This window comes from Osmerus eperlanus, chromosome 2, assembly GCF_963692335.1.
Source record: "Osmerus eperlanus chromosome 2, fOsmEpe2.1, whole genome shotgun sequence".
NCBI classification, from domain to species: Eukaryota; Metazoa; Chordata; class Actinopteri; order Osmeriformes; family Osmeridae; genus Osmerus; species Osmerus eperlanus.
In genome coordinates, this window is record NC_085019.1 from 2,203,544 (window position 1) to 2,229,960 (window position 26,417).

At 42.0% G+C, this 26,417-nt stretch overlaps 6 protein-coding genes and 1 long non-coding RNA gene across 8 annotated transcripts; 2 read left to right on the plus strand and 5 right to left on the minus strand.

Annotated features, from left to right (window-relative positions):
• Positions 1–213: 213 nt before the first annotated feature.
• si:dkey-66i24.7 (uncharacterized) lies at positions 214–3,518 on the plus strand. Its single transcript, XM_062486771.1, has 2 exons — positions 214–447; positions 722–3,518. Exons 1-2 carry the CDS (start codon positions 351–353, stop codon positions 1,318–1,320), a joined length of 696 nt encoding a protein of 231 aa, XP_062342755.1. The 5' UTR covers positions 214–350; the 3' UTR covers positions 1,321–3,518.
• Positions 1,545–3,184, minus strand: LOC134040282 (uncharacterized). 2 transcript variants are annotated; one of them, XM_062486410.1, is made up of 3 exons: positions 2,882–3,184; positions 2,517–2,757; positions 1,545–2,325 (listed from the first exon to the last, which is right to left on the minus strand). In XM_062486410.1, the coding sequence occupies exons 1-3, from the start codon at positions 3,182–3,184 to the stop codon at positions 1,604–1,606; spliced, it is 1,266 nt and encodes a 421-aa protein (XP_062342394.1). In that variant the 3' UTR covers positions 1,545–1,603. The 2 variants fall into 2 exon arrangements, with proteins under 2 accessions (XP_062342394.1, XP_062342393.1); XM_062486409.1 differs by having other exon boundaries at positions 1,545–2,328.
• A 1,552-nt stretch (positions 3,519–5,070) lies between the features above and the next one.
• elob (elongin B) lies at positions 5,071–8,224 on the minus strand. Its single transcript, XM_062487085.1, has 4 exons — positions 8,085–8,224; positions 6,869–7,003; positions 6,545–6,653; positions 5,071–6,335 (listed from the first exon to the last, which is right to left on the minus strand). Exons 1-4 carry the CDS (start codon positions 8,085–8,087, stop codon positions 6,223–6,225), a joined length of 360 nt encoding a protein of 119 aa, XP_062343069.1. The 5' UTR covers positions 8,088–8,224; the 3' UTR covers positions 5,071–6,222.
• Positions 8,225–8,287: 63 nt separating this feature from the next.
• Positions 8,288–11,954, minus strand: zgc:153292 (uncharacterized protein LOC100003014 homolog). The gene is made up of 12 exons (XM_062486411.1): positions 11,640–11,954; positions 11,214–11,415; positions 11,010–11,042; positions 10,777–10,853; positions 10,518–10,620; positions 10,330–10,362; positions 10,197–10,253; positions 9,818–10,051; positions 9,413–9,519; positions 9,143–9,308; positions 8,959–9,031; positions 8,288–8,727 (listed from the first exon to the last, which is right to left on the minus strand). The coding sequence occupies exons 1-12, from the start codon at positions 11,705–11,707 to the stop codon at positions 8,648–8,650; spliced, it is 1,233 nt and encodes a 410-aa protein (XP_062342395.1). The 5' UTR covers positions 11,708–11,954; the 3' UTR covers positions 8,288–8,647.
• A 224-nt stretch (positions 11,955–12,178) lies between these two features.
• rusf1 (RUS family member 1) lies at positions 12,179–16,210 on the minus strand. The gene is made up of 14 exons (XM_062486399.1): positions 15,947–16,210; positions 15,742–15,819; positions 15,481–15,595; positions 15,342–15,387; positions 15,219–15,251; positions 15,023–15,128; positions 14,598–14,699; positions 14,236–14,306; positions 13,870–14,054; positions 13,693–13,750; positions 13,545–13,609; positions 13,123–13,275; positions 12,929–12,994; positions 12,179–12,673 (listed from the first exon to the last, which is right to left on the minus strand). Exons 1-14 carry the CDS (start codon positions 16,097–16,099, stop codon positions 12,588–12,590), a joined length of 1,317 nt encoding a protein of 438 aa, XP_062342383.1. The 5' UTR covers positions 16,100–16,210; the 3' UTR covers positions 12,179–12,587.
• Positions 16,211–16,642: 432 nt separating this feature from the next.
• Positions 16,643–18,412, plus strand: LOC134041036 (uncharacterized). Its single transcript, XR_009932940.1, has 3 exons — positions 16,643–16,927; positions 17,608–17,813; positions 17,952–18,412. It is a non-coding gene; the product is annotated as an uncharacterized LOC134041036 (long non-coding RNA).
• Positions 18,159–26,290, minus strand: prr14 (proline rich 14). Its single transcript, XM_062486096.1, has 10 exons — positions 26,176–26,290; positions 25,218–25,359; positions 24,901–25,066; positions 24,745–24,819; positions 24,306–24,346; positions 20,458–23,622; positions 20,202–20,349; positions 19,906–20,018; positions 19,729–19,797; positions 18,159–19,599 (listed from the first exon to the last, which is right to left on the minus strand). Exons 2-10 carry the CDS (start codon positions 25,310–25,312, stop codon positions 19,296–19,298), a joined length of 4,176 nt encoding a protein of 1,391 aa, XP_062342080.1. The 5' UTR covers positions 25,313–25,359; positions 26,176–26,290; the 3' UTR covers positions 18,159–19,295.
• Positions 26,291–26,417: the final 127 nt, after the last annotated feature.

Consider the following 26,417-nt stretch of genomic DNA (forward strand, 5'->3'; position numbering starts at 1 on the left):
CATAACTGTTACCATGTGTAAAGTTAAATGTGTCCTCTACAGAACTACATGTCCCGTATAATGATAGCACGTTTTCTCATTTTGAGGGGTAGTTCTTAAGGTCCAGGGATTGTAGTTCACAAAACCAATCTGCCCAGCGTTTATCAATCCTCTCTGAACTACAATTCCCAAATTAGTAAAGGCTCGAACGATTGCATTAACGTCGTCATGAAGTGAAGGTTGTTATACTCATCGTTTTTGTTGATGCGGAAAATTCATCGGTGCCACACGGAGTTGTTAAAGTCTACGATAGAATCGGTTGATGAATACTTACATTAACAACAGCATTGTTGTTGTCGCAGGGTAATACAATGGAGGTTATGGAGGGCGAGACAATTGTAACAGAGACTGTTGAAGTAGAAGAAAATCCAACAGTGTCCAGTGTGGATTCTGAAAAACCAAATGCAGGTCAGTGCTTCGTCCAACTCTTTTAGTCTGTACAGCGCTCATCAACAGAACATGCGAGGTTCAGATTTCTCATCAATTTGGAGGAAACTATATGCATTCTCTGAAATTACACTTAAGTTGTAACTGTTTAGCACTTTTTACAAGCAATATACCAGAGGGCTATGTCAGAAAAAAAAAGAAACAAAAAAAGAACTTTTCATTCATTTAAAAAAACAGACCCAGTCAAACTTAAGACCTGTGTTTATTCATGTTTTTCCATTGTCACTGTTCTCAGAATTTGTTTGGACTTTGCAAGCTACATGGCAACTTGCCCACACCCGACTGGAAATGGACCAGGCTTTCGACCAGCCAGTGTGCAAGAAAAAGAAACTATGGGAGACTGTAGCAGAGAGGGTGACTACCAAGCTGCGGGCCGCCGGGAACCCTGACGTCACGGTCAAGGCTTACGAGTGTGACCTCAAGTGGAGGAACATGCTAGCCACGTACAGGAAGAACGCGGAGAGGGCCAAGAGACTGGGTGTAGGCAGCGTCCACTGGGAGTTCTTTAAGGCCATGCACGAGGTCCTCGGTAAGAGCCGTGAGGAGATCGAAGCACAGCGCAGGGCTAAACTATGCGGAACAAAGTTGGGCAAAGCTATCGCCAACAAGAGGTTCACTCCCATCCTCCCAACCCCTACTCTTACAGCTGCACCCTGCCCGGCCCGGCCTCCACAGGATGTGCTACAGTTGTACATGGAGCTTCAGGAGAGGAAAATGAACATGTGGGCCCAGCAGAAGGCTTTGGAAGAGAGGAAGATAGAGGCGATAAACAACTTAGCTCGTGCCATCTCAAGTTTGTCTCAAAACAACACTACTCCACTGACAAAAGAGTAACAGCAATATCCAGAGCATGGATAACCAATGACTTGATTGTAAACTTGACTTGTGACCACATGGGAAGGACTAGAAAAAGATACTTTTGATTTGTAACGATTGACTGGATCTCGTCACTCAGATGATGAGAAAGAACTTGAGTGATCTTCACTTTATTGTAAGATCCAAGTGTGTTTTATGTACAGATAAAGAAATACACAAATAGTTCCTAACGTGGTCAAAATATTGTAAATTGCTTTTAATAAAAAGAAAACTATAACAGAAGGGATGGGTCAAAAAAACATCACACATTACTGAAATCCAGAGCTTGATAGAGTAAACCTGCAACGGCTTCTCTTCTCTCCACACCTTCAATATCGGTTTCACCCTCTCCCTCCTGCACACTTGCTTCCTCCTCGATCTCCCCTCTGACCTCTTGACCCATGTCAAGGAAAACATTGTGTAGTATGCAGGCAGTCAGGACAACTGCTTTGGCCCTCTCAAAGTTACCCATGTCCAGATACCGGAGCCTTTGAAACCTCGTTTTCAGGTCAGCTATGGCCTGGTCGTAAGCACAAAAATGAACCCCCAACGTCCTGTTATAGAGATTCTCTCTAGGACCATGAGTGATCGTGAACGGGGTGAGAATCTGTGTACAGACAGGATATCCTACTCGAGCAACAAGGCAAGATCCAGGAGGCATCATTTCAGGGTGCTGTTTGAGTTTGTCTTTAAGAGAGCTGCCTCTGGTGGTGTCTGATCCCTTACTGATCCTACAGTGTATAAATCTGCCTCTGAAGTCACACACCAGCTCCAGGTTGAGCCAGGAGTCAGGATGGACCTCTTTTTTCATCTTTTTAACCTCTGTCACCACACTGTCAAAATCTTGTTTCCCAATCGGTAGGCGGATAGGTATGCGGGTGTTGCCCAGGACCCCCAGGACCGTGGGAATATCCTGCTCCTCCGGTCGGACGGCTTTCCCCAGCAGGCTGGACAGGGGCTGGTGACTTCCTCTTTCAGTAGAGCCTGCTAAGAAAATACAAAAAGATGTGTACATTGGTTGTAGCCTACATTTATGCACGTTCTACTGTCAAAACGACACGGGATGGATTGGCCAATCGGACTAAAACATTGAGATATTTCAACGAGTAAGAAAAACCTTGAGCATTGTTTTAAATGTAAATTCATCAGTTCACCGTCAATAAGCCTATACCTACCAACAGGCCATTTGATGAGTTGGTCTTCAAGCATGTTGACACGCTCACAGAAAGAGAAGAAGATCCTATGGATGTTTCCTTTCTCTAGACGGAAACTGCTAGATACAGAGCGATAGCTGATGCGCTTAGACAGGAGAGTGAGGGACAGGACAACAGTGTGGGATAAGGAGAGACGAGCCCGGCCTGACAAACGGCTTCTGCTGTAACTTGAATTGGAATTCTGCAGGAGGTCTGTAATACACTAAAAGATCGCACACTCAAAAACAGCACAACATTGCATCTTGTCAAATTAACGCAGATAAACTTGTGGCTAAAAAGATTAGATGTACATCTTTGGGTTCAAATATAGTAGCTACTATGCTTACCTTCACTGCAATATTGTCCACAGAGTCACTCGACTGTTGTGTCTCGGACCCCTCCTGTTGTTCAGGGTGAAATGTACTCGATTCTGTTGATAGGACCGTTTCAGCATGCACTTGAGGTTCTACCCGCTGTAGGCACACAGGGGCAGGTTGGACCCGAACCTGGGATAAAAGTTCTGTTTCCAGGATTTTCTCAACTGCCTGGTCCAAGCTCTGTTCAAGTTCACCTTGGGAAAGAGGTTCCCATTCTCTCTGCATCATCTCCAGCACTGCTCTGCCAGCAGACTCTACGTACCCACTGTACATTACGTGCTGCTGGTTACAATCAATGTATGGAAACTAATCGGACCTTAAAGAACTAGGTAGGTACCAGCTACCGTTAGATTTACTTATTTTCTCATTCTAGCGTTTCTACGTAGCTAGCTCGGTGCTACAGTCCAAGTTGACAGGTCAGGTACCACGAAAAACTAGCCAGCTAAGCACAACGTTGATATTGGTACTAGCCTAGTTGGCTATCCATCTAGCCAAGTTGTCCAGGTAGCAGTCAGTGATGTTCACCAATAGTCGACAAACTCTTCAGAAATCCACAAAATTAGATGAAAAGTATGTATAGGCTAGAAAGCTACCTAGCAAGCAAAAATGTGAACGCATGTTTAACGTTCGCACACTGCGACTGCGCGCTTTGTATTTGTCCGCAGGACGCAACCGCACTTAAAGCCACCGGGACCAAGCTCCGGACGGGGGGACCTTCTCAGTCGCTACACCCTCGCTCTGGAACGTCGTCCCCAGTCAATCACATTCTACAGGCAACTACCCTGACATCATTCATACAGGCCCTCAATAACTACCTTTAAGTTTTTGTTCAACAATTCACCTCCATATCTCTCCCTTCCCCTCTATGATGCCTCTAGTTTTTAACTATCAAGTGGCTCAATGTCTTTTTGTCCCTATGAAATTATGTTGCCGTGTGTTCACTCGTGAAACGTTTTTGAGTATTTTAAAAAGCACTATTAACATTTAATGCAGGCTATTGTTAGCCTATATTATTTTTCAAATAATGTTCGTGTTGGAGTTGGATCTAAGTAGCTTCATATAATTCCCTGTGGCACTGTGTAAAATAGGCCTATGCCACAGTCTGATAGTGTAAAATAACACATTTTGCATGATACTACTTCACTGGATGTATGCTCTCATTTGTATTAAATGACATGCATTTCCAAGAGCTTGCAAAACAACGATCAGCCAAAACAATTACACACCAGTCATGTAGTCATGTAACACAGTTAGTAGGGGGTGCGTTTCATGGCAAAAAGGAATACAACAAGCCTGCCATGAAATGCACCCCCCTCTATTGTCTGTTCTGTATATCCCAGCACCAAATGATTCTTACTGTACATTGAGAGAACTAGTATGAGTAACCAGAGTAAGTTTCAGGCATGTGACACCTTCCTAGTCAGAGTTAGCAGGGGGTGCATTTCATGGCAAGAAGGAATACAACAAGCCTGTCGTGAAATGCACCCCCCTCTATTGTCTGTTCTCTATATCCCAGCATCAAAATATTCTTACTGTACACTGAGGGGACTAGTATGAGTAAGCAGAGTAAGTTTCAGGAATGTAACACTTTCCTAGTCAGAGTTAGCAGGGGGTGCATTGTATTTACATCAAAAGGAAAACAAGGCCTGCAATGAAATGCTCTCCCCCGCATACTTTCTTCCCTTCTACCCCAGCATCATGTACATTTAATAAGCATGCATTTAATACCAATACTGTGTAATGTGTATGTATAGGTTGGACAGGTCTGAAAACAGAATAGTCCATGGTAGGTCAACGTTGGTTTGCGTTCTTTACTATACGGTTTGAATGACGAGTTTTAAGGATTTTGTGTTGAGAATAACATCTGTTATTTACACAGATAACCGACATTCTTCTCTTGAATTTTATAAACAACAAAGTATAATGTGAGACATCTGTCTCCCCTCCGTTTGGTTGCGATATCAAGACTAAATCCTTCACTTTTTGATTCCGAGTGGTTCGCGCACACTCCCACGAGGGGGTGCCTCTCATGGAAGCCGTGCATCTGATGGCACAACACCGGTAGTTCACACAAAATCTTCTTTCTCTTCAATCGGAAGTACCGACCCTAGGGTATAAAATACATAAATGTTGTGCACTAAAAGGCCACACTTACAAGGTTGAAAGAGACATTTTTTAATATTAATTCAAGTTTTATACAGGAACTTTATAAAGTCCCACATTAAAAAGGGCTTAATGGTACACCATCTCAACGTGTCTTTATGATTGACACCTTTTCAAATTTAAGTAGATTCCTGCTCTTTTACAATATCTTCTGTGTTTCATTAGACTGAGAGATCAAGTCTTGTCCTGGACTCCAGGATTATACCAAATCTTCGCTACTTAAAAAAACATACCTTTTAGTATAGACCTCAACTGGAGACTTGAGATTGGGTTTTTGAACACAAAAGAATATCATTTTAGGGGGGAAAATAAGCGTATTACTCAAATGGATGTACAAACAAGACAAGGACTCAAATGAAAACAACAGACAAACTCCAGTGCAAAGGTAAAAAAACAGTGGAAAACTAAATACCTTCACACCATAACTACAAATGATACCAATTGTAAATCTTGCGTGTTTTCCACTACACTTTACATTACAATCTGCCATTAACAGGTTATTCTTTTTTATTTATTTTTTATTATTGGAGACCTATTTCATGCACATGTTCTCTAGATAAGCTATTAACATACAAACACACAAACCCTGCTGTTGCATCAAATGCAACCATCCAAAAGTAAATTTTAAATGCTAAATCAATATTAATACTCAATAGAAAAACTAACATTTGCGTTCAGCAACAGGGATTTCTAAAAATGAAATGCACACGCACCCCAAAACCTCCATCCCCCCAAAAACAAGCAAACAACTACTTTTGCATAATGCCAATCACCCACCCCCTTTCCTCACAAAAAAAATATTGAAATTAAATAAGAGATCCGATTCTCATCTTCTCAACGAATCCTTTTTTTTTTTTTTTTTTTTACAGACAGTGGTGTGTAACAAATCAGTAAGAAATCTTTGATAAAGGATATTGAGAGCTGATTTAAACGTGCGTGAGCTTAGCTGAGGAGAAATGTGGCAACAAGTTTTAGAACGTTCCCCTCTTCGTGAACAAGGGGGGTTTTTCCTGCAGAAAATGAAGATCTCACAAGTATATCTGCATGTAACACCACTTAGTCAGTAAATATGCCCACCAAAGCACGACTTCCTGGATTTCACCCCTTCCCAAATCCCTGTCCCTCTCTTATTGGTTGCCCCCTTCCCCTCACTGTACGGCCTGCTCATTGGCTGTGCTGCCAGAGTCCTGGGGCTTCATGACGTCAGGGAGCTCAGGGGGGCTGGAAAAGGGCTCAACCCTCAGCTGTTCAAAAGCATCATCTAAGAGACGAAGGGGGTTGTGGCAGTTAGAAAAAAAGCCATGTGGGTATAAAGAGTCCATGTACAGTATGAAAACCAAAAGGCTACTGACTAATGTCATCAAGAGATATATTCAAAAAAAATATGTGTCACAGACAATGTGCAGTCACACAATATCTTAAAATCACAATGGGTGCATGTAAACTAGGGCGTCCCTATCGGTTACTCACCACTGAGGCGGAAAGCTAGTCCAACTGTTGCTGGGGCCTGAGGTCTGGCTGTCTGGTTTGTAAATCCACAGTCTCCAAGAGTCTTGCTATCCTCAAGCAACATGTCATCCTGAAAACAGAGACAAAGAGGGGAGGTGAAGTTTCTCGGAGATATTGAATTTGGAAATGATACAGATTAAGACCCTGTTTTACTCATCAAACCAAGCTTACAAAACTGATTGTAAGACAGATCTTGAAAGTTTTGAATCAGTTTTATTACACAAATACATAACATTCTTAAACGGCTAGCGGCCTACACAGTGACAGGGTCCAATATAAATGTACCTTATAAAGTCTTTGTTCCTCTGGTGCCTTCTTTAAGATCCCCTCAACAATGCGCTTCAGTTCATAGACAGTGGTGGACTCTTTTGCGTCAGTGAAGATGGTCGTCTTGTGACGCCTGATCATCAGAAACACATCCTATAACAACAGAAGTCAAGACATTTAGGAGTTTGCTAAAGAAAGCACTGCTCTTATATACAGTTTACTGTATGTTCTTACATACAGTAGACTGACATGTTTTATTGTGAAAACGTCCATCTATTTCAAAAGCGATCAAGCACTGTGCTGTGAACCAAGTAAGTGGAGGTGGATGCTAGATTCAACAGCTATAAGAGCCTCATTGCATAGCTTTCTGAGTTCTGTGGTACTCAGTTCTAGTTGTATATAATAATAGCAACTTGTATGTAGTCTACACAAATATATGGAACCCAATATATGAAATGAGCCATTCTTTCTATCGTGCATGTGGAACGCTCTTCGTTTTACGCCCAAGCTAGTCATTCAATTCAACACTTGACATCTGTAGAATTTAACTGCTATTAAATGAGCAGATCTCCAAGCTGTATCAGTTAGGTGGGCTCTAGTAGCTTTGTGCACTAGCTGGTGAAAACAATTTAGGCTAGCTAGCCAGACAACCAACCAACAACAAATAGCTAACTCAGCTCCATATCACCAGCTAGCTAGTACGTTAAGTACGTTCAAGTCCATTTCTAGCTAGGTGGTGGACCGCCTTGTTTTATATGAACCGGTGAGGTCAAGTTTGTATTTGATTTTATATTAGCGAACGATCCTCCTACTTGTACTAGCGACATTATTCCGGCTAAGACATTTAATGACAGTGGCAAGAAAGTCACTGCCTGTTTTGGTAGCCGCATTTGTTGCTAGCATCGGTTAGCAAGAAAGCCAACTTGCTAGTTGGACCATAACAAACATACGTTCATCTGGTTCGTCAGTACTGACACTTGCTTATAGCATCTACGCTAGCAAGATTAGCCTAGTACAGTAAGGTACTTAGCCTAGCCAGCTAGCTAGCTAACGATATAGAGGCGAAACAAAGAGATTTGGCTTCCCCCACTCACAGATCGAAATGTAAGATCTTACATGCAAGTATACATTTAGTCTCGGTAGCAAATACATTCATGAGAGCCACGATGACCGAATCAGTTATAAAATAGATCATTTATAGCAAGCTAACATTAGCTAGCCATATTCCACTCACCATTTCTCTCGCGCTTGGTTGCACCTACACCTCCGCTATCCCACGCTGCACAGCGACAATCACAACAGCTGTCTGAATGCGGAAAGCGTGCCGGCAGGGATCAGGCAACTACCTTTTTTTGCAAATAACTTGCACCCACCGTCATAATACATTTCATGTACTCATTAAGTGTTCTGAATTAAACTCCAGATTTGGAACAGAGAAATTGTTAAACCAATAATTCTTTATTGACTTAATTTCATTTTTCCCCAGCGCCACTACCAGAACGCGTAAGCAATGAATGAAAAAATATTTTTTTCTGAAACTGGGCTTTCACCATAGATTCACCATATAATCTCCCCCCCCCCCCCCCTCCTGCTCATGCAATGCAACTGAGGCAGATGCAGGTACAATATATAATCGTGTGACAATTCCTTAAAGTCACTAACACTACCCTTACCTCTCACTTTCTTGACAAGATCAAAACTAAGCATGAATCCTGCATAACCAGGTTTTGATCATGGGGGTGAAGTTAAAACATTCGACAAAAGTCTGTGTTTCAGTTTCAAACAAACAAAAAACATTCACTGTTGAACGATGAAGGCCACCCGCATGAGAGTGTTACTTTCAGATATTTCCTTTTCACATTCCTTTCCAGCAATACCTGCAACATTTTCAGTCAGTCATTTTTTTTTTACAAAAGATCATTTCAACGATTAAATACATAGCATAAAAGACGAAAAAAAACAATAAGATTTCACCCAAGTATGTGTTGAGGCTTAGGTTCCACTCAAGACAAAAACATAGGTCTTTTGTAGGCAATCGAAGGTGTGCAATAACACCTGAAAGCATCACATTACCAGAAAACTGCTTATGTCATGTGTTCCTAACTCACCATGTACATCAGTGTCTTGTTTTTGATTAAACTGGATTACAAAGATGCTCTCTCGGATCTCTGCAACACAGAACTGTAGAGGAGAAGAATAAACAGCATTCCTTAGAGCCCTCTATAAACAAACACATCATGTTCATTTTATTGATTGCATCACTGTATGAGGCAACAAACCCCTTTCACGTACAGGCACTTGTCTGGGTACAGTGTTGGGCTGCAGCCTCTTACAATGCAGGAGGGATAAAGGCCTCTCCTTTGTTGTGGAGTGCTCTTGAAAGCACAGACTGAAAACCTTGGCAGGTAGGAAGACATCCCAGTTGTGTCCATGTTCCTTCAAAAGATCAGTCACCATCCTGTTGAAGTACAGGGTGACTCAGTCTTCAGAGTATGAAAACTACTAGATACTTTTAACAGAAAATTAAAAAATCTTGTGTGTTGTTAATGTTAAATCACTAACCTGTCAATCACGTCCTGCATGTCCAGATCCAGTATGCCAGTTTGCCGATGAAAGACTACAAGTGGCTCACATAGCCCCTTTAGTTGTTTTTTCAATGCGTCATTGATCTGAAACATTTACGCCAAATTATTTAAACTCCCAACGTTTTGAAGAACGTAAAGCACACTAAATATTTAGTGATTCTCACATAGACATCCAGCAACCTGTAAAGATACAGGTAGAATCACAGACTAAACCATCTATGAAAACAATATACATCCCCAAACATTTATTTACTAGAACTTTCTTTGTTTTCAGGATCTTTCAAACATATATTACAAATAAATGGGGGCCTGTGGGAATGTAAATGTAAACAACAAAAGCTAACAAAGTCATATTATGTATGAGATTTGAGTTGTGTCTCACTTTTTTAATAAACTTCTGGGTCAGACGAGATAGTATTTTATATGGGAAACCAAAGTGGGAGATGATGTCAACGATATGGCTTGCAACCTCCACTGAGGTGTTTACTCTGAGGGGGAAGGCTTCCAACCATTTGGAGTAGTAGTCAGTCACAGTCAGAATATACTCGCTTCCATTCAGTGTCGTGGGCATTGGTCCCCTAATATCCAAACCCAGCCATTCCCACGGACCCTTCACCTGAGTAGAAATAATTAACATAATTAAATCAATAATTTAGATCAAAGACAGGACACAGAAACGTATCAATTAACTAAACAGTGAGTTGACTGCCAAGGATTACAAGCTCTTTGTGATGCATGCAGGATCGATATGGACTCCTTACCTCTATTATGTGCTTGAGAAGTAGGTCATTTTGGAGTTCTTTGTTTTCAGTTTCCACCTGTAGATGAGGGTTAGGGTCTGATCAGGATGACAGAGAAACCAATGAGCCATTAGAGGTATACCGAACTACTCACGTGAGAAGAGTTTACACCTGCCCATCGGATACTCTGCAAAAAAAACATGCGCGATATTACAAAATATCTGTATCTCTCGGCCTAAGCAATTTTCTTTACTATGAACTTTACAGCAACCATGGAATACAACAACAAACATTCGCATTAAGTAAATTGAATAAACCGAAACATAAACTCAAGCATCTTACATGTGGCAGACAGTAGTCCCCGTGGAAAAAACCTGGAAAAGACTCAATCGTTTGGATTGAATCGTCCATCAAAGTTACCCAGGTGCCACCCTCATCAGAGCATCTGACACACAATGAAATAATTACATTTTATATGCTAAATATTTATTCAGCTTGTTCTAAACAACTGCTTGGACTAGCCACGTTTTTATTCTCACTCTCATTAAACACCAGGAGCTAATACAAAGAGCAGAAATTTCTCCTGTATTCATTAACTTGCCTTTTTGGTCTTTTTGATTTATCTGATTTGGCATGTTGGGCAGGACTTGACTGTGTTGGTATTTCAACAATGGAACTCTGCAGTTATAATGAAAATTAAGGGCATGAGTAATAATCACTCATTAGAATTGTATTTGTGAGAGGAGTAGGCCTATGCATTTCATACGATTTGACACCAAGGCACTACATTCGCTTTATGACACTACTAATTCTTAATTCAAAGTTATTGCTTACCACTGCTTGTTTGCTTTTTTGGCTTAGAACCACCTGGAATTACAGATAAAGACATAATTTATAACATAGGAAATTACAAACTTGCTTTGGTCAGAAGGCAGATTGGGACATTCAACAAGTGGCAGGCTATTGAAAACTCTGACATCTAAATACAAGCGAATTATTCATCGCTGTGCTGAACTAATGTGTTGTTCTGAAGAGCACCTTTTTCTTTTGCATGCTGCCTGAAAAGTTGAAAATGGTCGGAACTGCGTTCGCTCGGATTCGTGCTCGTATATCTCCACCTATAATGTACTTAGACTCAAAATGATTGAGACACAGGACCGAAAATCGAGAAGGAGTCCAGCCCTTCCACCTCAAATTCACAAGCCATTTCTTTAGTCGTTTAGGATCTTTGAGTGGGAATCTGTAAAGACAAGAATAAAAGACATACATTGCCATAACATAAATGACTAAATGTAAATAACATGGCATCAAAATATTTGGCTTCATAGATTTCCTTAGCCTCTTGTGTTGCTTGATGCTTTTCGACATGCTGGCATACTGTACATGTACATGATAAATACAGGCGCTAGGCTATCCTGTATGTGGTCGGCTTGTCCGTGTCAACGTACGACTACAAACCCTTACCTTACAAATTTCATGCCGGCTTTAGTGCGATTTTCACAATTGTATGCAGAACATTTTACTTTACCCATTTTAGCTATAGCTTATTTTAGCCTGCGCTAGCTAGCACAAATGATCCAGCAAATGTATTTGGAATTGTTCTAGGTCAGAACAGATCTTTTCTGGTCCGACATATTTACAAGCAGATTCAATATACGAGCTAGCTACTGTAGCTATACAAGTTAAGTTGTTCTAAATAGTTTAAACAAACTGGCAAGACAACCTCACGTCATCGGATGTTATGCTGTACAACGAACTATAATTTGCATGTGGGATTTTGTTGACTGCACGTGCGCCCCACTTGACTCGGACTGGAACAACAGACCTAAGACTCTACCTGCCGATACCTCATTTCGCACAATGCACTACTTTATTTTTTAGATTTATAAATATTTTTAATATTTAATATTTATTTTGCATTGTTCATCAATTTAAAATGGAAACGCTGTATTTTGTTTCATCTGTGGTTTCTTAAGAATTGGTGATAGCGTACCCACCATTAATTGTCTTGTTGTAGATGAACTATAATGGGTTATGTGGGTTTCTGTTTTAAAGCAGGTGAGGCCTCTAATTAGTTGTCTTTGGATGGGTTACAGGTGGGAAAACCTTTACCCACAAGGGTTGTAGTGTGGTTAACATGTTGAGAGATGGTCTCAGGTAAACTACTTACAATGGTCCTAAGTGTTACCTGGTGTGAACACTATGGTTATAGATCATGTCTGGGACAAGCTTCCTGTGCTTCTGGTAACTTGCCAATGTTGCTACTTAATTTGCTGAATAGGTAACAGAAATGATATAATATTAAGAGAGCAGCACATGCTTACATTTATTAAACAAATAAGTTCTCTGTGTGAAATTGAACCAACGAGACAAATGTTGATAAAAAAAATACTATCTATGTCCAAAGCAACTTCAACTGCTCTTCTTTTTCCATTCAACCCTCCACTCGTCCCAGTCTAGTAGGTTTCTACTGATTTGCCATCCAGCTTCTTCCAAGCCTGTAAAGTGTCATGAATCAGCAAATATTTAGTATAATTTTTACTTTACAATGAAGAAGAATCCCATTGAGGTCTTGTAAATTGGCCATTTGTCTTGCACATGAAACATTTTCATCACCATGCATTCTGGGATGTATATTTAACTTACTGGTCTAATTAGCAAGACAACTACACAATCACATTTCTGAGTTGTATATGTATTTCAGGTTTCCAATGTATACCATGCTGAATATTTGTACTTAATTTATAGCTTACCTTTAAGGAATGGCTGGAATATTTGGTCCATTAGCTTGTCACTCTCATAGACAAGATCCCAATGGTCTAGTGGTAAAAAAATAAAACGATTGTGAAGAGGAAGTGTTTGACATGCCAAGCTACTGTATTGGAAATGTACCATGTACATATCCTGATGTGATGAATGGATAAAACAGAATAGGGCACACCTTTACCTTTTTTTTCCCCATGTGAAATTGCGAGTTGCTTGAGAGCCCCCTCTAGTGGTGCTACAGGGCGTAACACAGTGCTGATACAAAGTGCTTGGCACATGGCCCAGATCTCATCACACACTGATGCCTCTGGTCCCAAACAAACACATACGCAGCCTGTGTAAGGGTGTAAATTACATTACATTACATTTAGTCATTTAGCAGACGCTCTTATCGCGACTTACAGTAAGTACAGGGACATTCCCCCCGAGGCAAGTAGGTTGAAGTGCCTTGCCCAAAGACACAACGTCATTTGGCACAAACCAACAAGCTTCTGATTAATAGCCCGACTCCCTAACCGCTCAGCCATTTGACCCCCCAATGAATGAACTACATATACTATTAACATTGTTTTAAACATGTAGGACATGAAAAGTTATACATACCATGTTTGACTCCTATGAGAAAAGGTCTATTACTGTTTTTCATAGCCGCTTGTAGGTCCTCGAAGCTAAACAAAGGGAATGACTTATATAATTGTGGACAAATAATATATATACAACAATGCAACACAAAGCGGCCCTTTCCCTTTACCTGTTAACAAGTTCCCCAAGTCTCACCCCAAGTCTGATGGGAGCAGTGCTTGTGAACTCTGTAAAACAAACCATTCTACTCCATTGAATACATTATTGTAGATCATTTTCTAACACTGTACACAACTTCGATATAAAAAACAGTATTGGCATCCCGCATTGCGAACGACAGCCGTACCTAGAAACACAGGTTCTCTGTGGTTAGCCTCTTGTGGACTTAGGACCCGTCCATCTCTCAGGTACTGTCGGAGCAAAATGGCCAGTCGAGCTTCGTTGAGGGTTTCCATGACCACTGAGCGTACAGCTTTGTAATTGGCAAACAAGTGTAGGATTGTGAAAACTGAGAAGAGGATGAATGTCAGCCTAAGGAGCAGAGACGGGAAATACTTTCACCCATTTAACCCAAGATGTCAATTATCGTGAAAAGATGTCCATAAAAACAACAACTATGAATTAGCTTTATTTTGTAGCTTTATAAAGCACTTGGGTTGAAATGCACGTAATGCACTGACCCTAAACATAATGTAACTAATTTAAGACTTACAGTGGATTATCAGTGACCAGAGGAATTAGACCCAGACTGATGAGCAGCCCTGCCAGATTCACCAAAGTCTCCTGCACAGAAGACAACATACAGCACAGCAAGACAAGCATGTTAGTAAAGAGAAAGCCATGGTTATGTTAGGGAGTCAGTTGGCTGAGCGGTGAGGGAGTCGGGCTAGTAATCCGAAGGTTGCCAGTTCGATTCCCGGTCATGCCAACTGACGTTGTGTCCTTGGGCAAGGCACTTCACCCTACTTGCCTCGGGGGAATGTCCCTGTACTTACTGTAAGTCGCTCTGGATAAGAGCGTCTGCTAAATGTAAATGTTACCTGTATATCAACAAGAGAAAAATATATGACGTGCCTGACTGCCATCTTTGGCAGAGATGTCGGCCATGTTGTCTCTGCGAGCTTGGTGCATGGTCAAAGCAGCTCGTGTAGCCCCTCCTGCCACACCCACGACCGACTGAAAATGTAAAGAGAAAGAAAACACAAGTCATAATCAACAGTGTGTTATCATGTGTCTTCCTGGTACTTAAAGAGTAATATATCCCTATCTAGAAAAAATTAAAGAGACCACTTCACCTTTTTCTTTCGTTTACAAAAACAAGTTGAGAAGGACAATTGTGAGTGAGCAACAGAAGGGTAAAATTTGCAGTGGCCTCTTGAATTTTATCCTTCTGTTCCTCACTCAGAATTGTCCTTCTCAACTTTTTTTTTTTATGAAAGAGAGGTGCAGTGGGCTCTTAATTTTTTCCAGAGCTGTATTATCATAGAAACAAAACACACCTTGAACACTCCTGCAGTGCACACAATTACAGTGAAGCAAGGAGGGAAAATGGGAGCCAGAATTTCCATGAACATGGCAATGTCATTGAGAACATCTGCAAAAAGTCTGGTGGAGAAAACAAGTAGCATCTTAAATAGCCAGCAAAATTTACTAAATCAGTCTGCCCTTTAAATGTTCTGTGCTTGCCAACACTACCTCCATTTTTTGGCTTCAGAGTCCAGTTTGTTCCTAGAAATACAAATGTGATATTGACATATTACTAAAATATGATGCGCAAAAGATAACAGTAATGTGTAATATAGATACTATAACACCCACCCTTTATGCCAAGCAAAGAGTATTCTTCCTAACATCCCAGTGCCATCTACAAGAGACAAATAACAAATTCCAAAAAAATATATATATACCAAAAAAAAAGTAGGAAAATTGGTAATTTTTACATTTTCAAGACACTCACCTCGAAGTAGCCAGGTAATTGTTGCAGCAGCTACCGTTGCTTCTTGGTTTCCGACACCAATTCCTCTTAAGGAAGCTTGAGTGGCAAGTGTACCAGAGAGAGAACTGGCAAATGCCTGTGATGTTAAGTATGTGTGTGTGTGTGTGAGAGATGGGAAGGAGAGGTGGGGGTTATTGAAACGTATTAGTCTGGTAAGAACCTGAGGAGTTGTGCAAGTGTGAAGTATGGCTTTAAAATCAACTTGTATTTGACATGATTTACCTGCAGGGTGTCCCAGAATTGATACTGCAGGTAATCCTGACTGACACTGTCTGGATAGCCCTGAGGCAGGAAGACACTCTGCAAAACCAAGAGAATGGGATCATTACAAATGATCTATTTGAGCTATATTTAGCGATAAAATGTAGCTGCTATGCACCTTAAACATGCATTTATTCAACGCTAATAGCTTGATGGTCTTTCTCACTTTGAAAACGCCTGTTATTGAATTGCCTACAGTCCCATCAATCCCTTTTCCGTCTCTTTTCCTTTCCAACGCTCCACAATTCAACTCATAATTCCAGGACTCAAGAGACGCATATTTTTCAGTTGCCAGAAGTATGGGTTTCTCCCTCTCCATTGTGTCCACAACTATAAACTGTCCGATGATTGTTTCAGCAAATATTGAATGGATATTATATTCGGGGTTTGCTTGGGTATTCTCTCAATCTGAGCTGCATTTCCGTGTTTATATTAGCCACGTCAGCTGTGCTTTGCTATTGGTTGACAAATGTTTGACGTTTATAAGCCTGGGCAGCCCGATACTAACGTTTGCGGTACTTGTCGATTGAGAAATCCACCCACCTCAGCTCCCCTGGCTTATAAAACAGAGTTGCAATATGCGAGCGCAAGAGAGAGAGAGAGACAGAGACAGAGAGTACTGTAGGCTATTCGAGTATTTGTCTGTTTATCTCTCTATCGCCATCAACTGTTCCTTCGAGTATTTCACAAAACTGTTTGTAAAATTAGCATGGTGATGTGTTTTCGCTTTGGCACAGTTTCTGCCACTTGCATTTGTGTTAACTTGCACTGAGTGAAACTGATTCGGTTTGTGACGTCCCGGCATAAGAATGTTGTCAGCTACTGTCTAAACCTGGCAAAAAAATAATAAAAAAAGTGTAGTGGGAGTGTGAATGTGCGGTAGCAGGGCGTGGAACTTACACACACAAACGAGTTTCGCTATTTGCTACTCCGTCATTCACCAACTCTCAGTGGACAGAATCAAAGGACAACACAGATAAACCCATTAAACAACTTTCTTGAGGAAAACAATATAATGGAATCTGCTGGGAGAAAAGGAGAAACAGTCTTTGGATAAATAGCACTAAACTTGAACCACAGTACTCATATCTTAAGAAAGAAGCCACTGTGACTATAGAACAAATCACATCTCAGAGAAAGATTATGGGTATGTACAACTCCATATATCAGCCATGTGAATAGAGCTGCTTATGTACTCACACCTGTAACATAAGGTTTGAGGGTGGACTGAGGCATTCACCTGATCCTTTTGTAAATCTAGTCTGGACATGCACAGTGTTAGTAAAATACCTTTGACGGTTACAGAGTTGATCGGTATTTAGACAGTCCCATTTCGTTTTTCAGAATGAGAAAGCCTTCAAAACTTCTAACATGTCTAATAAGCCTAATGATCAAACCCTTGATTGTAAGGAGAAAAAAAAGTGACTGCTGCGAAGAAAAACAATGACCAGCCTAAGGGGCTAAAATAAGGAAACCACGGTTACCAGACTGGAACTAAGGATTAGTTGTCATACTACATTTTTCTTTCGTCTTGTTAATCATTTGTATCAGGTTGCTTAATATTCTTTCACCATTTCATTCGTGTTCGTGTTCTACGCCAACAATAAAAGAGCGAGCAAAAATCATGGTATTATCACTTGGGCAGAGAAATCATATTCAGGCTCTCAGTAAACAAGAAAGCAGACACAATGCATAGCCTACCACATCACTACATGTCCCAGGGAAATCCCTGTGCCCTAAATCAGACAGGCCCGTATCGCTGCATATCACCCACTTGTACTGTGGTAAAAATCTGCCTCTCTGGGCCTTTCAACTATCTTCCCTCAGAAAAGGATCTTAAAGAAATGGAGGAAATTGCTCTGAAAACTAAACTTCCGACCTCAGACAAGACAAATGCTTCTATTGACAGCACCTGCATTGAAGTGGGTCAGGCTTCTTCCACCAGAGACAAGGACCACAGGATACTAGCTATCGCCAGTATCATTTGTGGATTGTCCTGCATTGGCATCGTGGCGCTGATCAACTCTGTCAAGGTATTAGTGCCCTCTTTTTTCTAAACGCCGATCGACACAATTATCTGCTGCCACCTAACACACCATATAAAGCACAGGTAGCACGTCTTCAGTCGTGTCGGTCCGTTTGAATCATGATCTCCTTCTTTCCTATGACAGGCTGAGACAACAAGAACTGCTGAGGGAAACACAGACAGAGCTCGGCACTATTCCTATCGGGCAAAGAAGCTTGCGGTCATTTCTATTGTGTTGTGGCTTCTTGTTCTGAGTCTCACACCACCACTTCTGGCACTTGTGTCATATTTGTTGACTCTAATAGACTGAGCGTATCTTGACATACGAAAACAAGCTGAAACAATGCATTTGTTTCGGTTAAATTGTTACCAACTTTATTACATAATTTATTACATAATGTAACTAAATGTGCTTTATTTTTGATAATTGCATTGCATGTTGTTTAAGAAAAGGTAAAGAACTACTGTAACAGAAATGTCTACTTACAAAGATTTTTGTAGAAAGCTCTGTGTCGGGGTCATTAATATACACACATTCATTCTTTTGTTCTTTCTCTGGTTGCAACAAGAAATACAACCAATGTGTACCACATCATGAATTATCATGGTAAACCTTAAGGTAAAAAAACAACACTTTCATGCATCACAAATAGGTAAAGCAAGCAAACATAAAGGTCTCTGGAAATACAATACCTCACACACTTAGAAAACCACGAATGACAAATATACAAAGGCAATAAAATATAAAAAAGCAGTTATGAAAGACAAACTAGTGATGAGACAATGGGTGAATGACCCATTATTTAGAGAACGGACGGCTTTCTTCAATTATTATTTATACAATCAAAAAACACAGTTAAAGATATTAAGGCTGAAAAAAAGCTGTCATCTTAAAGCACGAAAAAGCAGCAAATGACTTTACAGGGTCAATGGAGTAAACGCATGTCACTCAAGACAAGTGAACATAGCATGTTCTCCAAGACACAAGGGCAGAGTTTTGACTGAAGATTCAGTGCAGCTTAGCTATTGAGCTCATTGATTATAGAAAGTTTACATCCACAAGCTGTGATTTAGGTGAAAAGGAACTTATACTGATGTATAACCCCCATGCATCCATCTCAATAATGAGACATGAATGTGTACCGCTGCATGTGCCGTATAATAAAACGACCTAAACCGGCAATACCATTTGCATTAGCGCATTGGCCCAGTGTCTTGTGCACCATATTTTCTACTAACAGTCTCATCAGCCCAATACTCCTTCACTCCATAATCCTTCTCAAATGCTACAGTACACAGGGCAATAATGCAATTCTTCAATTATCCATTTAATAGCAATAATCCACTAAAACGGCACTGATTGTAAACAAGGTCACAAAGACACTGAACAAGATGGAAGTGCAGCTTGATGTTGGTTGAAAAGCACCTGTTTAAGAAAATGTGAATGTGCCACCGTCTGCCACGACTTCTCCCTGATACTTGTCGATTGTCAAGATGTTTCCTGGTTGAGAGCTAACCAGTAGTCCAGTTCGTCAAGCTTAGAGCAAAGTAGTGAGTCAAGGTCTTGCAAACTGAGGGGGGGATCATCTTTAGAGTTGGGGACATTTCCTCGTCGTGGTCTACCAACAGTAGAAGTCATTCCAACTTTCCCAGCACCTACAAGGGACTTCCTGGGCTTTCTGGCCACTCCTACCTCTGGGAACTCTACAAAACGCTTCAAACGCTTCTGACCAATGAGGGACTGAGAACCATTCCGACGATTTAGTGGCAACTCAAAAATGGTCTCCAACCGGCTAAGATAAAAAAAATACAAGAGAGAGAGAGACAAATGACAGACAGTTGGACAAAAGTGAGTACGATGATCGTTAAGTACATTTATAATAATATGCAAGGAGGAGCAATAACACTTTTAACACTCTTACCCCTCAGGGGGCTTGGTGAAGTTTTGGTTGGTGTAGATCTCCTCTAAACTGAACTCCTTCTTTTTCAGCCTGTAACGAGATCCAACGATAAAAGAACAGCAATAAATACAGAACGTCCCACCTGGGGGGTACAGAGGTGGACCACTTCCCAGTCAGTCCCTCCTGTGAAACACGTACCTCACAGGCCTGGGTAAGCCCATGGGCGTTAGGTTCTTCTGGGGTTTGGGTAACGTTTTGCGAATTCTAATGGATGACACCTTTCCCCGTTCCTCGTTCTTGCAGCTCCCCATCTGTTATGGGTAATTAATAAGTTACGATTCATTATCGTCAAACAAGAACACCACCGGTGTTGATTCCGATGATTACATAAAACAAAGCTATTCGACAAATTCCTCTCACTTGATAATGTTTTAAATAATTTTTCTAGCCAACTCATCTATTTCTTGTTCAGTTATCATAAGGTCTGCAGATACCTTGATTTCGGAATCAGACAAAGCTTTCTCCTCCCTCATCCCCATTGATTCAAACTCTTGACTGGAGCAGCTTGTGTCCTCCCCATCATCATCATCACTTTGCTGCCTTGTCTCACTCTCACCCTCCAGGGGAATCTGTGACAAGGCACTGGGAGAAAGGGAAGAATTCATGAATTCTCCATTTGTTCAATAAAAATCACTCAACACTCATCATTGTAGAACCGCACACAAATCAAAATGATATCCAGTTTCTTACTTGCAAAGGGAGGAAACTGAAGTTGAAGATGTGGACCTCGAGAGGGTGGTTAGATTCGAACCAGGAAACTGGTGCCACAGAGAGGAGCATGAAGGCGAAGAGCTGGTGAAAACACTAGGGGGGAGAGAGGAAGCAACAACACTTTTATCCCTTTTCCTGGAGAGGAAGGCCAGGGGGCTGGACAGAAAACGTGAGGCCTGGGCTGAGAGGGAGATGGATGGGGAGAGAGGTACACTGGGAGACAGGAGGTGAACCTTGCTGCCGTAGGGACTGCATCTTCTTGTGGGATACACCTCCTTTCGCAAACACAAAGGGGCGATCTCCCGCTCCACTTCCACACTACAGACAGTGTGTCTACGGGCACGCCTGGAGGATCTGAGAGGATGAGGGGCATGAGGAGACGGGTGTCGGTGTAAGGGGAGTGTCCAGGCTCGGTGTGGCGACAGCGACGAAGCGTTCCAGGGAGAGTCGTGGTGAAGGAGGGAGAGGATCTCTGGACAGGAGTGGCGACGCAGCAGACGCCTGGTCAGGACGCCAGGATCTGAAGAACATGCTCCTACTCCGACCGCATCCAACTGGTCACCTGACACTCCATGCATCTCCTCCCCCTTTCCCCCCGCCTCTACTTCAACCTTGCTCACGGACAAAGCCCTACGCCTTCTCCTTTGGTTATAAGCTTTCCTTGGCTTCTTCCTGTGCTCCCTCACGTGGCGTCTTAGTTCGGCAGCAGCTTTGCCAAGTTGTTCACTACCCTCTTCCTCTTTTTTATGCTGCTTCACGTCAACTGTCACTTTCCGGCTGTGAAGAAGCACTACCTCTTCCATGCTCTCCTTACTGCCATTTCTTGCGTCATCAATGAACCTTTGCACTGCATGCTTATTCAATTTGACTGCCAGTTGAGGACAAGCACCACAAGGTAAAGACCATGTCCTCTCATCGTACCCTGACGATGGGTCAGACTGCATGGCTGTGCAACATTTCCTTCCATTCCGAGAGGGCTTCATTTCATCCGTTGCCAAGTTTCTGTTCTTAGGATATACATTTTCTAGTGTTCTGGATGTCTCTGATCGTGCCTTGGTATCCTGGCCAAAGCCTCCAGAACTTGGGTCATTCAGTGTGGGTTTTACCATCGGTGTAGTGTTCGGCTCCATAGAGCCAGACTCACTGTGACTGTAACAAGTGTTCTTTTGTTGCTTTAATCTTTTGGTGCTTGAAAAGCATTCCTGCTCCTTACTGATCATATTCCTTTTACCCTTTGGGTTACCCCTTGTCAAACTGTCAGTGCTTTTCATAACTGTGGGATCCTCTAGATCAGTTGTACTTGTTGTTGCTTTTGCTGGGAGAGACACATTTAGCTTCACATTACCCTTTCGTCCAGTTCCTTTGTCTTTTTTTATCACGGCTGTGATCGTCTCAGGAAGTTCCTGAATTACCACATCCACGGTAGTACTACTTGCCGTTTTGGGAGTCAACTTTTGATACTGAGATTTGGCACTCCCTTGTTTCCTTAACATCCTTGGCCTGGAATATTCTAAATGCTCTTTGTGGTCTAAGGATGCCAGAGTGCAACTTTCAACCCCAGCTAACCCTTCCCTCTCCAACTGCCCTTTGCATTCCTCTCCTCTCACAAGCTTCACTCTTTTCCTTTTCTCAACATTTCTCTCAACATCTGTCAATGCAGTGACTTTCAATTTCCTTTCCCTCTTTGTACTTCCCACTTCACGCTTTCCCTCACTCTCTTCTACCTGCTGTGGAAGTGGCTTAAAAGAGTGACCCATATCCGGGGCAGTGCCTTTTCCATTATCTGTCGACGTTTTCTCAGGGCTATTTTTGACAGATATGTGTGACTGTGCGACACAAACCAACACGTTGTGGTTTCCATGCAACTCAGTATGTTTTTTCCTACTGTCATCCAGAGAACACATAGAGTCAGGGGGGGTGTAATACACAGAGGACAAGACGGAACTCTGAGCGTCTTTAGAATCATTCATTGTTGACTGCGAGTCACATTTCAAAGCAAACCGTTCGCCACCGATTTCAGGCGATCTGCTGGCAGAGTGCAGTTCTGCAGCAACAGCAGAGATACAAGGCATATCAGATGACACAATCTTAGAAGAGCCGCTCTTGGTCGTAGATTTGTGACTGACGTGTCGTTTTCTCCTCAACGGTTTCCGCTGAGCGCCCGCCAGACCCACCTGCTCCACCATTTGAATATTTGGCTTCAGCTTGGATTCACATGAGGCACTTGTGTCGTCAGAGGGTTGCGAGGACAGAGAAGGATAATTTAATTCTGTTGATTCGGGGCCTGAATTGATGCTACTTTGGAGTAATCGACTGCGTTTACAAGGTACAGAATCATTGTTGTTCGTTTCCTTTTCAGTCATCGAGTCATTCGGTTCATTTGATGCAAGTATGCTCTGTCTCCTCTCAAAGGCACATTTATCTTCCCCTAGAAGGTGGCGGCTTTTTAAGTCTAAACTTAATTTTTGAACCACAGGGTGTTTCTGGACGGCAGGGTGTTTTTGAACCACAGGGTGTTTCTGGACGGCAGGGTGTTTTTGAACCACAGGGTGTTTCTGGACGGCAGGGTGTTTTTGAACCACAGGGTGTTTCTGGACGGCAATCCGTGCTCCCCTTCGTCCTCTTGACCTATGGAAGTGCTTCCCTTGAGCTTCTAGTCCACCTTGGCTAGAGTCCAGAGATTTACAGGATCCAGCCTTGTCATCCAGGTCCTGGTTCTGGAGTAGTCCTGTCTCTGTATCTGCTATAATGCATTCATTCTCATCCGGCTTCTCCAAATGACCTTTTAAGTTTACAGTTTCATAGCGTTTACTGTTTACGACTTGGTCAGTATCCAGACGCTCTGGGAAGTCCATATTTACAGTTGACTGCGGAATGTTTGTGGGTTTGAAGAGTTTGACCGGACTCATGACAATCTCTGTGAAACTGGCCATCTTGGATTTGAACGACTGAAACAATGGGCCAATCACCCATCTTTTCACTGGGGATGGACTCTTAGGGATAGGACCCATATCTCGCTCTTCCTCCCCATCTGATTGGATGGCTTCGGGGTCCAAAGCAACCTCTCCAGCTTTAGATTCATCTACATTTTGTGCACAGCAGGAAGGAACAGCTCTGTTCATTCTGCATTCCTGATCCTCGTTCCTGCAGTAGAGATGAAGCCAGACAAAACAAAAAACACATAAGAACAGAACTCCTTAAGGTCCAAGAAAGTAATATCACTACAGGTTGAGAATGTGATTATGTACATCTGTATTTATTTCTCCAAACACTTCACCTGCACCATGGTCATCATGTGTATTGATACTGAGTTAGCCTAACTCTACATTCTCTTTAATCCCTACCTTCGACTACGGAGGACGCGGTAGGAAAGGACAGAGAACCCTTCCCCCCATTTTCAACTGTTGATATGGGAGTCAGGTGGCTGAGCGGTTAGGGAAGCGGGTTAGTAATCTGAAGGTTGCCAGTTCGATTCCCGGCCATGCAAAATGACGTTGTGTCCTTGGGCAAGGCACTTCGACTTGCCTCAGGGGGAATGTCCCTGTACTTACTGTAAGTCGCTCTGGATAAGAGCGTCTGCTAAATGACTAAATGTAAATGTAATGTAAATGTTCACTCAATGTCTGCCCCTCCATTTTGTTTCATCTACCTTTTCCTCCATCCGTTAGAACAATCAGGCACCAACCTATTGTACTTCTCTCTTTGATTAACTTTAATTTCTTGTTTTGGCCAGGGACCAAAAGAGTAGCTTCCATCAAATAACAAATTCAAAGCATGCATATACTCTAATGACAGTGATAATAATACAGTTTGGCTGTCATACTTACTTATTATCATGCTCTGGCACAAGGCTGAAGTCTGAAGTGCTCTGTAAACACAATTCTCACAATTATTTGACGAACACACAACTGCCGCGACCAATATCAATAGTCAACATTGAGAAACTAAAATCGTAGAAAATGTAAGCAAGCATAAGCCATTGGAAAGGAATAGAACCGTGAGTGGCATTTTATCATACAGTGCAGGCTTCAGTAGGTCACAGGCAGACAGTCATAATAGTGTCAGTGAGCGCCTGCGTCAGATGCAACAGACCGTGAAGGAGGATTATGACTTCCCCCAATTAACCCCAACACTACAACACTGTCTAGGTCACCATAGTCTTCATAAACATGCAGTAACAAGGTCATGTGGGGGGGGGGGGGGGGGGGGTATTATAACCCTAAATGAATACAATCTTAACGGGGAGAGGGGGAAGGGGGTGGTTACCTTTTGGAGGTTTTGTGGTTTATGAGTCATATCAGCTTTCATCAACTTTACCGACAGGGATTGAGATACCTGAACCTGTGGATCACAAAGGAGTAAACATTACCCTGTTCAAGCCAGTTTAAGCATGTATGCTTTTTTGCAAAATGCATAATGTACCATGCTGGTCTCCCTCTCTCTCTTAGTGGGGAAAACGTGTCGCCGAAGAGAACTCGGAGCTGCTGTTCTGCGGTTCAGTCCTTCTGGTTCCTTTGTCTTTGGCGTTTTCTCATTGACCTCTTGAATACATCCACTTCGGTTTGCAGATTTTCCATCATGATTGCGGCTATTTAAACATTTGATTATCAAAACGGGCTCAAGCGGGCTGCATTGATTCCTCAAGACACAGAACATGCAAACAGCAAAGGTGAATAAATACAAAATCACAAGCATTTGAAAAGGGTACAAATGATATACGGCATAAGGAACCCAAATACCTGGTGTATTGAGAGAGGTGGTTTGTTTGGGGGGCACTGTGAAGGAGAGGACCGCCACTGGGAAGAGTTGGAGGATTCTTAGGATCTCCCTCCATTGGACAGACTAAACTTTACTGTACCAAGGCTAACCCTCCAGTTGAGTCTGTAACAAAACAAACACATGGTCATGGAAAGTACAGACACAACACCATAACTCTTAACAACAAACGTGTGTCTCAACTAAAGACAATAGCCTACAGATTAGCTCGCTTGCTGGATTCCATAATGCAAAAAGCTACCTGTAGCTCCATAAAACTAAAAGATCAGTAGGCACCGGGTAAAGCCGTTACAAGTGGCATAGTGTGCTTTGCTTTCGTTTTGTTCCAGATCATCTTCACACAATTTCAAACACATCACGTTTTTGTCGTCATGGGGATGCATTAACAAATCAAAGCGTTTGTTTCAAAGAAACATTGTTCGCAAAATGTATAGCTCGTTATGAATCAACAAGCTGCCTTGCCCGCTCGATTACATTGCAATGGCAGGGGTGAAACGAACCCAGCAGCGTGTAAATCGGTTTGAGTAACGATGATGCTGTTTGTGCGGTGCAGAGGCAAGAAGTTTCGTGCGCGGTCTTTTAGCCTCTATGCCGATACTGTAAAGCTTGCAATGTCGCACACCGAGTCAAGTAGGCTATGTTTTTCGTGCTCGTTAAATCATACTAGTGATTATATTATGTCTGTTCGCTACAAAAAAATATCTAAATGGCTACATACAAGAGAACTCTACTATGCTATTGTACTGTCACCTGTAGACGTACTACGCAGTAATTAACGTTAGCTAGTAGAAAGCTAGGCTAACTTACTAGAGTACTTCGAGACATTCCGGCTACGTATTTACCTCTAGTTCAAAACAACATATACTCCCAATTTGCTGATTACAGTAACAGCAAGTCCTATTAAAATATTAAAACGGAAACTCACCATACTAATCCGGTTATTATGAAGAAGCAGCATGTAGATGGCTAGCAGTAGCACGTACACTGAACTTGTATTGTAAATAGACGCCGGACGGCGCCCTGCCATTTCGTTGGATATCCGTTCTTGAAATCCAAAGAATTAACATATCGATTAGCCAATCAGGGCTAAGTTTCATGACAGGATACCCCGTGGTCCTGAAATCTAACCAATGGATGCGCAAAACAACTACACAGACCCGTGC